Source organism: Diabrotica undecimpunctata, chromosome 10 (assembly GCF_040954645.1).
Source record: "Diabrotica undecimpunctata isolate CICGRU chromosome 10, icDiaUnde3, whole genome shotgun sequence".
In the NCBI taxonomy this organism is placed as follows: Eukaryota; Metazoa; Arthropoda; class Insecta; order Coleoptera; family Chrysomelidae; genus Diabrotica; species Diabrotica undecimpunctata.
The window spans coordinates 42,521,098-42,533,893 of record NC_092812.1 but is presented as its reverse complement, the minus strand read 5'-3'; the positions used below and the strand labels follow the sequence as shown (position 1 = coordinate 42,533,893).

General features: G+C 28.4%; 1 protein-coding gene across 5 annotated transcripts in view; it reads right to left on the bottom strand.

Moving 5' to 3' along the window:
• The window catches only part of p120ctn (adherens junction protein p120), a 63,851-nt gene that overhangs the window by 35,309 nt on the left and 15,746 nt on the right, over positions 1-12,796 (bottom strand). For 3 of the 5 annotated variants that reach the window (XM_072545893.1, XM_072545892.1, XM_072545897.1), the window contains exon 2: positions 11,434-11,516. Coding sequence is in view for 2 of the 5 variants with exons in the window: in XM_072545890.1 (XP_072401991.1) it covers positions 215-246 (32 nt within the window). In the remaining 3 variants the exon portion in view is untranslated. Of the gene's footprint in view, positions 1-214; positions 272-11,433; positions 11,517-12,796 lie in introns of all 5 variants that reach the window. The other 2 variants (XM_072545890.1, XM_072545891.1) reach the window with 1 other exon arrangement.

Below are 12,796 nucleotides of genomic sequence, written 5' to 3'. Positions count from 1 at the left end.
ATTTCTAACAAAATGCAGATTCTTGAAAAAATTATTTTTGAAGAAAAAGAATATTATTTTTAATTCGTCCATCTATACAATGAATTGTGGTATTTTTATGTTATGTTGGCTTGTTCTGGTTTCAACTTGTATACAACCAATACAATTATTTGTGAAGAATTTCACTTCTAAATAACAAACGATAAACTAATGGTTATACACCAATGGTACTTACACACATGAATCCAAAAGTTGACTAGCAGACATGATTGAAGCTTGTTATTTATTAACCCTGTGAGGTAACATGCAAACATAAATTAGTCAAAAGCACAGACTCACATCAGTGTAAGGTAAAGCAATGATTTTACAGTTATTAAAACTTTTCTAGAGGCTGCTTGATTTAGTAATTTAAGAATTTCAAAATTTGTTTTTTTAAATCTAATAGATTCTACTGTATAATAAATTCATTCCATTGTTATTGGGGGATATTAGGGTACTAGATAACAAAAAACTCAGGTTTGATCTATACCAAATACATAAGCTATAAAGTATGGTACCTCCTAAAAAAGGCAAGTAATTCTAAAACAGTCCAAAGTTACTTTAAAAATCTTTGCCATTTTAGTTCTTTCGAGTGAAGAAAACGGATCAACAGACTTGAATGTGCGAATAGTTCATTTAATGTGATGGCACATGTCAATAACACTGATATAAAATATCTCAGCTATTACAGTTATGTCTTCAGCATATAATTTTAAAATTCTACTTTTATCATTTCATTTCTAAGTATAAAATAAGCTCCAACTTTTCTGTTAAATAGGACTTGTTTGATTTTTAAATTTAAGTAATTTTGTTGCACAGTTATTGCATCAGCGGCATATATCTATTTGGGATTCGTTATATGATGTAACGTTTACAGCATAAAATATTTTTTTAAACTTTCTAAAAACATATGATAGGCCAATTACTCCTTTTGCCAATTGCTCATAACTTAAAAACTTGTCTATTTAGCGATTTGACGATGAGATATGCTAAATTAAAATCGGTTAATAAAACAATTTTTTGCAAAATGAACAACAAAATCGCTGTTTTTAAATACTTTTTTTATTGTTTATAAAAATTTGTTTAAATGTATCTGAACTTAATGTTAATATCGTGTTTGAATTTTGTGCAAAAGATGGACTAGATCGGTTAAATAGTTTTTACGAAATTTGATTTGTGAAAAATGAGCTCATTTCTATGGCTGGTCCAGATAATTTGACTGAATGAATTTCAATAATCCGGGACTTATTTTATTTTTCAAGTTGTATACTAATAACCTATGGAAAAAAGTTTAAAAAAATTACATTTATCTACACAAAAAATTAATAATAAATAGCACTTTTTAAGCTTATAAACATGTACAATAGTTTAGTTCAAATAAAATGGCTATAAAATTGGCTGGTTAAAAAACACAACTTTAAAAACCAAAAAAATATGTTCTAGAACCCCTAGGAGCCAAGATAAGCCTTTTCTTGAAATCACTGTTACGTTAATTAACAATATTAAGGGCTGAAATTAACCAATCTTTTGTAAAAAAAGTCAAACAAAATTATTAAAAATTTTTTAAACAGGAGTGATGTAAACAAAGAGTACTTTGCGTTCCGACTAATAGAGGGAGTGAAGGTAACCGACTGAACTGCCAGCTGCGCCCTTCAAAAAATCTAACAGTTTCAAAACGGAGCGATCGAAAAAAAAATGACGTATCTCGGGTTATATTGGACCAAATTTGCTATTTCTTTTTTAAACTGAGTTATAACATTATCGTATTTTCATTGCAAAATTATCAAAACAAGGCAGCCAATACTCTTATTTAATTTGAAAAAATCAGTTTTTTAATATTAAAAAATTATTTTTAGAACACAAAATCGTAAAGTATATAATATATAATTATAAAAAATATTAACTTCTCAAATATCTTTTATGCGGATTTGACACCGTATGTATATGTATATAAATATAAATATATATCTATATATATATATATATATATATATATATATATATATATATATATATATATATATATATATATATATATATATATATTTATTTATTTATTTATTTAATTTATTATATTTACTAAGGTATGTGGATAAGAAAATTATGTGTGTGTGTGTGTGTTTTGTTTTATGGCACTGGAACTAAGCCAATTAGCCAGAACAAATGTGTGAAAGTTATAAGGAAAATGCTTCAGTTAATTATTAATTTTCACTTAATGCGTATCTAATATTATCTTATATTTAATGAACAACACATATTATTATACATAGGGAGGGGACCCCTGGAATGGATACAAAAGAGTGGGATTTATGTTAGTGTGCTTATAATTTAAATTTACATTTAACTGTATGTACATAAATAACCTCATATACTCGTATATCTTCAGTTGCAAGTAAGCTCGATAAGTTAAAAGGTGTGTCTATTTTTAATTTATATAGATTACTAAGTAGTGTAGAGATCTCTTGTTGAATAGAAGCGCACTCTAATATAATATGTTCTAAACTACCATGTTTTCCGCATTCGCAATAATCTTCGTTATGGATACCTAAACGGTGTTTATATTCCGGATACATTGCATGGTTACTTCTGATTCGTGAAATTGTTTTTATAAAATTTCTATTTTGTACATTAAAAAACCATGGTTTTATGTTTAGTTTTGGAAGCAACAATTTAAACTTTTTCCCAGAGTTGGATTTTTCGTATTTTTCTTGCCATTTAGTTTTCATGGTTATTTTCATTTGGCTTACGTGATCGTTCAAAGGTAGCTTCATGTTAATCATCTCCCCTTCTGTAGTAGCCCTTTTTGCTAATCTATCTGCTATCTCATTATATTCTATCCCACAATGACTTTTTACCCAAGATAATGTAATTATCTTTTCATTTTTATTCAATTTTGTAAGTACTTCATATACATCTTTAATTAAATCGTCATACTGGTCGGTTATGTTAATATTTTTTATCTTTTCTAATGCACTTCTGCAGTCAGAGAATATTACTATATTAGTGCCGGATAGGGATTGAGCATAGATTAGTGCATTTTTAATTCCGACTATCTCTGCAGTGAATATTGACGATCCCTTAGGCAGTTTATACAGTCGCTTTATTTTTTTATTAACATGATAAAGAGCCAAACCGGTATTTCCATTAATTACAGAACCGTCAGTAAAGATGTAATCATGATTTTCCCATTTATGATGAATTTTATTAAGAAAATATTTATTTAGTAATTTTTCTGGGAGTCTAGGGTAGTCATCGATTAAATGGAATACAGGACGAATATCGTAGTGTTTAAAAGACGTTAAGTTGTTAATAGTTAATATATTGTCCTTAATTTCTGGATAGTTATAATAACTTTCGATCAATAGAGGAGTTTTTTTATATTTCCAATATCGATTTGTTAAAACCTCGATAGTTAACTGATGTATTGTGTGTGTAAGATTGTCATTTTTTGCGTATATCTTAAATAAGTTTTTATTACTTAAGAATTGTCTCCTTAACTGAAGTGGAGGTATGCAACTTTCCGCCTCCATAACAACTATGGGTGTAGATTTCAGATACCCATTACAGATTCGTAGACATTTATTTTGGATTTGATCAATCTTTTTAAGATGACATTCAGAGGCCGATCCATATAATACGCACCCATAATCGAGTATTGACTGAATAAAAGATTTATAAAATAGAAGACAAATATTAGGGTCTGCCCCCCACTTACTATGGCTGAAAACTTTTATGATGTTTATAGCATTTTCAATTTTAGATGTTATATAATGAATATGAGATTTCCAGTTAAGTTTTGTATCTAGAGTAATACCTAGATACTTAATTGAAGCTAGGTACGGGAGTGTGTAATTTTTTAGTGTTATTGAAGACGGATGATGAAACCTCTTCCTAGTAAATGTAACAGCTGCTGACTTATTTTCTGAAATGGAAAATCCGTTATTCTTTACCCACTTTTCTAATGAATCTGAAGCTACCTCTAAATTTTGATGACATTTTTCTATATTTTGTTCTGCCGTATATATACATATATCATCAGCATATTGTAATGTTTTTATATTCCTATGGAATATAGTATCCAAGTCAAATGAGTATATAATGTACAAAATAGGACTTAATATGCTGCCCTGAGGAAGGCCAACAGCAGCTTTTTGAGGACCTATTAACTTGTCTAGTGTACGAATATAAATATTTCTCTCATTATACAATTTATAAATATTAAAAATAAGTAGTTCTGGTAGTTTTAGCTTTTGCATCTTGTCCATTAAAATGTCTAATTGAATATTATCGTACGCTCCTTTTATATCTATGAATAAGCAGGTTGTTGAAAAATTGTGTGAGAATCCACTTTGTATGTCAGTAACTAGAGTAGTCACATTATCTAACGTTGAACGATTTTTTCTAAATCCGAATTGGTTTTCGGGTAATAGTTTATTGAATTCTAAAAAATGTTCTAGTCTATTTTTAATCATTCGTTCAAAAGTTTTTAATAAACAAGATGCCATAGCTATAGGTCGATAAGAATCTGAATTATTAGATTTTTTTCCAGGCTTTAATAAAGGGACTATAATATAATCAAGCCAATCATTGGGAATTGGTATTTTATTAAACCATATATTATTATATATATCCAACAACGCATTTCTGCCGGAATAAGATAGATTAAATATCATATTATATTGAATTTGATCCTTTCCAGGGGATGTATTACAATTTTTTTTCATAGCTCTATTCAATTCATACAGACTGAAAGGCGCTGTTAAATAATTATCTGAATTTCCAGAGGAATCATATGCACAAGGTTGTAATGGTTTAGAAATGCAAACTTTTGGACATAATTTATTTTGAAAATCCTCTATCCATTCAGCACCTGATTCTATGTAATGTGTATTGTTTTGTCTTCTATTTTTATAACTATTTACTTTTTGCCAAACTTGTTTCATAGGCGTGGTTTTATTTAAGGACTGACAATATATTTTCCATGATTCCGATTTGGTTATTTTTATCGTTCTTTTTGCTATTGCATCAGCTCTTTTATAGTTTATTAAATTCTGCAGATTTGGATTGTTTTTGTATATTATAAATAAATGTTTTCTGTTATTAACTTTTGCCTGACATTCATCATTCCACCAGTGTTTATTTTTTTATTTTGCTTATATTTATATCTCTGTGGTATTGATTTTACAGCTGCATTATTAATTGCATTAATAAATTGGCTGTAATTAGAATTATTATCATTATTTATAAATTGTTCGTCCATTTCGCTTTGAAATTTATTCCAATTGGCTTTTTTTGTTATCCATCTACTATACACCATCATTTCATTACTGCTCATTTCACAGTTAAATTTAATTAAAATCGGAATATGGTTAGAACCATGTGGATCGTCCATAATTTGCCACTCAAAAAGATGTGCTATGTCTGATGAACAGAGTGTTAAGTCTATCGCTGAGGAGTTACTGTTTAATGTGGGCACTAATGTATGACTGCCATCGTTTAATAGTACCAAATCCGTATTATCTATTGCATCTTGTAACCTGTTACCCTGAGAATTGGTTGTTAAACATCCCCAAGCAGTGTGATGAGCATTGAAATCACCCCCGATTACACATGGTTTCGGGAGAGATTCCAAGAACTCGCCCCACTCATCCGTCCCTATGGAACTTCTTGGAGTAACATAAATGTTTACAAAAAATATACTGATTTTGTTGGTTGATAGTAGTTGGATACAGTTTGCTTGCAGTTTATTGGAGTGTCTTACAATAATCTCATTATATTTTAACTTTAACTTTACCAGAAAAGCCACCCCGCCGTATCCGTCAGGGCGGTCTTTCCTAATAACGTTATAACCTGCAAAATTTACATATTTTGATGGCTTAAACCACGTCTCTGAAAGCATAGCAATATCTATATCTTCACTTATTAACATATTTTGAAGATTTTCTTTATTAGATGTAGCTGATCTACAATTCCACTGGCAAATCTTAAAACAACTCTTCATCAGATATTGCATTAAATTTATCTTGAATAATACTAAGTAAAGTTGATTCTTGAATTTCAAATTTATTTTGTTGTTTTAAGATTCCTATAATGGATAAAATTAAACCTACTAAAGCATTCTCCGTAACAGTGACACAAGTCTCTTGATGAGGCTGATTCAATGTTAAGTTTGAAGTGTAATTTTGTTTTTCGAAAACGGCTGTCGATGAACTCGGTAAATGAATTGGTGATAAAATTTTTTTATGTAGATTCAGTGTATTATCATGTTCTTGAGACCTCACCACCCTAGGTCTTTTGTGAGAAACCGCAGAATGCTGGGAGTTTACCGAACTCGACTTTTGCCCGCTTGGCTGCATTTGGGAAGAAGGAAATATATTAGATTGTGACTGAAAAGCATTAGAATTACTGTTTAAATTGTGATTACTGTCGGCTAAATAATTATTGTTTAAGATTTCGGTCGGTCCCGGATATTTATTAACCACTTGTGCATAAGTAAATTTAGGGGTTTTTTTGTTAGCTTCGGCATAAGATAAATTTTGCTCCGTCATTAATTTTTTAATTGCTTTTTGTCTATTGAATTCTGGACACTCTTTTATTTCATTTGTGTAATGTTTTCCACTACAATAGAAACATGATTTTTCTACCAAATTTTTTTTACAGTCTTTTGTCTCGTGTCCCTCTTTACACTTTAAACAACGAACGTTACTTTTGCATTGTTTTATTAAATGACCGTATCTATAACAATGAAAGCATAGTAGGACCTTTTGCTCGTAGGGTTCTACCGGGATTCTTACATGATTAATGCATATATATTGTGGTAACTTAGATGCTTTAAAAGTAACAAAAAAGGTTTTTGTAGGCTTGTATTCTTTAGTACCGTCCGGTTTAATTACTTTGCGATTCATTCGTTTAACTGCCTCAACACTAAATTTACAATGCATATCAACTGGATTTATTTTCCCTTTAACATACCCTTCATCAAACTCATAATCTATATTTCGTATTATGCCAAATTTATGTGTAATAAATTTAGGAATATATGCCAACAAATTATATTTCTTTAAATTAACCGATTTTAATAAATTATTTGCCGATTTATAGTCTTTTAATTTAATTCTTAACCTATTACGCCCTATCGAGTCTATGCAATTAATTTTGGAATCCAATTCTGGATGTTCTTTGAACAAAATATCTCCTATCCTAATTGCGTTTAATTTACCATCAAATTTATCTAGACTATTTTCAACATACACGTAAAAAGGAGCGATATCTACATTATTATAAAAACTTGGAATACGTACTGGTTTTTCGTTTATATCTGTTGTTGTCTCCGTATGTTTTACGTTAGAATTATTAATTATTGTACTTACATTTGGATTATTGATATTTTCTATTTTTGTTTTATCTAATACATTACGATTTGATTCTACGTCCATATCCCAAATATTTGGGACATCTATGTCACCTTTGGATGAGGGTTGAGTTCCAATTTGGGGGGTTTCACCACCCCCCTGGTTGGCACTCATATTATAAACTCACTGATAATTAAGTTTCTTATAAGAACTACTACACTAGAAATTTTAACAAAATTATTCACAATTAAACACTGTTGTTAATTACTTCGCACTCGATAAATCGACTGGTCGATTCAATGATCACGAACGAACTGTAACACTGCTTAAATCTTTTAAATTCTCGAAGAACTTTATAAAAAGCGTTTTTAAACTTTTGAAGAAAATTAATATTTAAAAAAATAATAAGTAAATTATTTATTTTAAAACTAGTTTTGGGGTATTGAAACGATATTTTATATAGGAGAAAGAAAAATAGTGATTAAAAATAATTTATAAGTTATACACTAGATAATATTAGATATAAAAAGTATTTGGTTATTTTAATAAGTTATATACTATAAAATATATATTTATGTGAGGGCATTTTTAAGAAATTAGCATATAATAAGTGTAAAAAGTTTTTTTTTATAATTATAATATTGTAAATATAAGTGAGCCATGTGCATAGGCAACCAAAAATACCTACTCTGAATAAGTGACAGACATTTAAATAATAATTACGAATATAAAGTGGGGTTATTTGTTAATTTGAAATGTTTAGTTTACATATAGTTACAGTTAGTGAAGTCAGTATAAGCCCAGTCAATCAGTAAGCGGTCGGAGAGTTACTATGAAGTCAGTATAAAGATGGTCAGACAATTAGTTATTAAGAAGACAGACACAGTTAGTTACAGTTAGTGATTAGGAAGAAAGTATAAAGTATGCAATAATCAGTGATTTAGTATTAAAATTTGATAGTATTGGAAAGTATATTAGAAGAATATTATTGAAGATTAAAAATTATGTTATGTATAAATGGTGATTGGATAATGGAAGAAAGTATGAATTGAAAATTAAAATTATATAATTTATTTGGTGATTGGATATTGGTGTATTAAAAGGAAGAATAAATATAAATGCTATTAAGAAGAAAAATATTTTAAATTGGTGGAAGCTGATAATTGGAAAAGGGAATTTCACAAAAACAAGGATAACCGAGGCTGAGAACGAAGACATTGAGTGGTGATTAAAATCTATATAGTGGAGAACAGTTTCATTTAGGCATTCGGTGACAGAAAGGTACAAAATTTTGTTAATATAATTTAGTTAGTGATGTCATAACAATTTCAATTTTAAAGATAGTTTGTTTAAAATTTACATTGTCTATATAATTTAATTAGTTTCATAAGAATTCCAATTTAAAGATAGTTTATTTTAAATTTACATTGGCTATGTTAAATATATGTGTTTCATAATAGATATAATAAAGATAATTTAAAAAAGTGCTTACAAACTAATTCTTTGAGAACCGCGATAAAAACCCTATACATATATATTATTAAAAACACTCATTGCTCATTAAAACATCATTCACAATGGTATTTTCTTTATGAGAGGTCTCCAAGTCGAAGGTAACCGTATGCCGTCATCTCTTTTATTGAGACAATTTGGCCTTTTTTCAATTTCTATGAATTCTCGGATAATTCTAGGTTTATAGAAGCGGATAAGGGTTATGGTTCTGGAATTTTAAAATCAATTTTGTGACCTGTATGAAGATGGTGTTGACCTAGAGCTGAAATTGAGTCGGAATTGCGAACAGAAATGGAATGTTCATAAATCCTACTTTGGATTCTACGATTTTTTTTGGCCTATATAGGATCGGAGGCAGTCTGCACAAGTAATTTCATAAACTCCGTGTTGTTAATTTGGAATATTGTCTTTGATTGATCGGACAAGAGATGGAACTTTTTATTGGGGGTTAATATTGTGTTTATTTATAAAGCTATTTTCTTCGCACTTTTTAAGACCTTACATTGTTTATAACTCGAAAAAGATGCATTTGAGTGAAAAGTTACATTTTTTACTCAGAATTGGCCAATAAACCAAAAAAAATTGTTACGAAAAAGAAAAATTAATTGTACAATTTGTTTAAAAAAATTGATTAAACCATTTTTTTCTCTTGAAGACATTGACAACATGCAATTTTGGGAATATTTTTCCTAGCCAGTACGCCCATATTACCCGGACTATAATAAATATGTGAGGTAAATTCAAATAATGACTTTAAACTTATAAGAAGTTATAATTTCTTATAATATAATATTGAATATATGTATATAGACGATTTTTTGTTCTCTAATACTAAAAAACGGATTTGTTCAAATTTATTAAGTATAGGAGTATAGGAAAAATTGTTTTTAAATAATAATTTAATAATATTTATAAATAACATCTATTTGTTATAATTATATTTTGAATAAATAAATAAACAACTAACAATAAAAAGGCGACTTAAGAAAAGATTTTTGTACACCCTGTAGTCATTAGCTGCTTTGTTTTGTATAATTTTGCAATGAAAATACGATAAATGTTATTATTTTAACGTTATTTTAACGTTGTACCCAGTTAAAAAAAAAAAAGAAATAGCAAATTATGTTCAGTGGAACCCGAGATTTTTTTTTCATTTTTTTTCCGAGAGCTAAATTTTAAAATTGTGTTGATTTTTTGAAGAGCGCTACTGATCCTTGATCACTACACTCACTACGATCCTACAATAATTAATACTCTTGTTTAAACAATTTTCAATAATTTTGTTTGCTAAAAGTTTTTGTTGAAAACTTTGACTTTTCTTATAAAATATTGATTATAATGTTGTTAATTAACATAACAGCGTTTGTTTTTTTTAAGAAGAGACTATCTTGGCTCATAAGAGCGTTAGCACCTTTTTTCTGTTTTAAAAAGTTGTGTTTTTTAACCAGCTTTCCGAATATTTTTTGACATTTAATTTAAAATAAATTCTACGGAGTTATTGTAAATGTTTATAAACTTAAAAAGTGCTATTTATTATTAAATCATTATGTGTACATAAATGTAATCTTTTTAAACTTTTTTCCATAGGTTAATAGAATACGTCTTAGCAAAGCAAATAAGCCCCAGATTATTGCGATCCATTCAGTCAAATTATCTGGACCAGCTGTAGAAATTACCTCTTTAAAAAAAAACCTTATAAACAAATTTAATCGCAAAAACTATTTAACCAATCTGGTCCATCTTTTGCACACAATTTAAACACAATAAGACCCTCTAGTTCAGGTACATTTAAACAAATTTTAAAAAATAATAAAAAAGTTACTAACAATATTTAAAAACAGTGAATTTGTTATTAATTTTGCAATAACTTTTTTGTGTGTTAACCGATTTTAGTTTAGCATATCTCATTTTGTGTATCTTCTTTTCCTGAAAAAGTTATCTGTAGATGTCAAATCTCTAAATAGACAAGTTTTTAAGTTCTGAACAAAATAATGAGTTTGACGTTTTGATTCTTTATTTAAAAATAGTTCCACTAAAAAAATAGATGAATCCCTAGATGAGAGTATTGTTGTACTATCTCATACTACACATTTTAATAATGTCAAACCTTTCTATACAGTTGTGACGAAAAAAAGTTTATTTTTTACTAACTTGATTGATTTACTACTGAAAAGTAATATAGCCACTGTTGGTTATTAAAGATAATCAATATTGTCGGCTAAATGCAACAAGAAGGTATAGAAGTAGATTTTTTTTGTTAGTTTTTGAAAGTAATTTAGAGAAAATATATGAAACAGCAGACCTGCAATAACTGTAAATTCATTTTTACCTTGTGCAAGAATAGAAGGACATTTTAGCCTAAGTGAATTAAAAAAGTACTGGCATATATATCAAATATGAGATAAATCTAGTGTATTTTATGTATATATTTTGAATAAAAATCAAATAAAGAAAAGATTTGATTATCTAATTCGAAATTCATGTAAATTACATAAAATATTCTAGATTACCCATGACATATAAAGGCAAAAGCACATAAAGGGGCACTTACTGTCTAGAAGGTTGGACAATTGTCCTATCGAAGACAACACAGGTTAGCTATGTTTTGCTGTCTAATGTCCATCGGTGTGGTTCCTAGACAATAAAAATCTATTAGAAAATGTAGTCTTGAAAAATGTACACTCAGCATAAACTCAACAAAATGATATGATCAATCTACAATTTATCCTAAATATAATAAAAGAAATTCATGAAAATAATTTTTCAAAAATCCACAAGGAAACTAAATTCCTGTAGCTGGTTGTATACCATGTATCACAAAAAATTTATTTAAAAATTCCTTTATAAAAGGTATACTATTAAAAACCCTATCGGGCCACATCACAGAACGTTTTCGGAATTAATATTCCATCATCAGTGCTATCTGGATGTGCATGTTAAAAGCCACTAAATACATGGGTAAAAACCCTTTAAATGTTGCCATCAACAAGTCCTCGTAGACACTTCGTCTCAGGACTAGCAACCTCCAGTGGAGTCTTACGTTGACATGTTATCCATTACTGTTGTAACTTAAACATCATGGTTTATAAAGTTAAATAATGTAATTCAAAGTTAATTTACTAACATTTAAAGGGTTTTTGCCCATGTATTTAGTCGATTTTAACATGTACATCCTGATAGCACTGATGATGGAATATTAATTCCGAAAATGTTCTGTGATGTAGCCCGATAGGGTTTTTAATATTATACCTTTTATAAAGAAATTTTTAAATGATTTTTTTTAAATTTTCAAAAATTTTTGTCTGAGGTTAAATTTGAAAGAACTAAAAATCAATGAGAGAGCATATGCATGTTAGTACAAAAGGAAAGAAAAACAAAATCCACAAGGAAAATAATTCCTGCAGATTCCATGCAATTCAATTTCTTAAATTTAATCACATATATTATAACTTTAATTCCTTCAGCCGGAAGATTTTTAATCCCTTTTCTCAATCTATTGGACTCACTTATATTAAATTTTTTACGATACGAGCAGTATTAAACAATCTCATTTAAATACGAAGTCTTACATTAGCTACAAATATATACTATTTATTTTTTCCTTGTCCTAGATGTAAGCAACATAAAAGGACATTTCCATATATTTAAGCTAATTCGTCACAAATTACACTTTTTAGACCACACTCCATACGATAAAGAGTAACATAAGCTGCCTAATGCATACGTCATTCTCTTAAACATGACCTTCAACAACACCAGTAATTTACATCTTTTATATCCAATATTAAATAATTATAGAAAAATTTTTAAATCCCAACACCTGGATTGCTGTTATCATTTTAACATCATCAAAAATTTTTTTAATCTTTTGGCTGTAGTAATACTATGTTTAACTAATATTGTTTCATGGTACA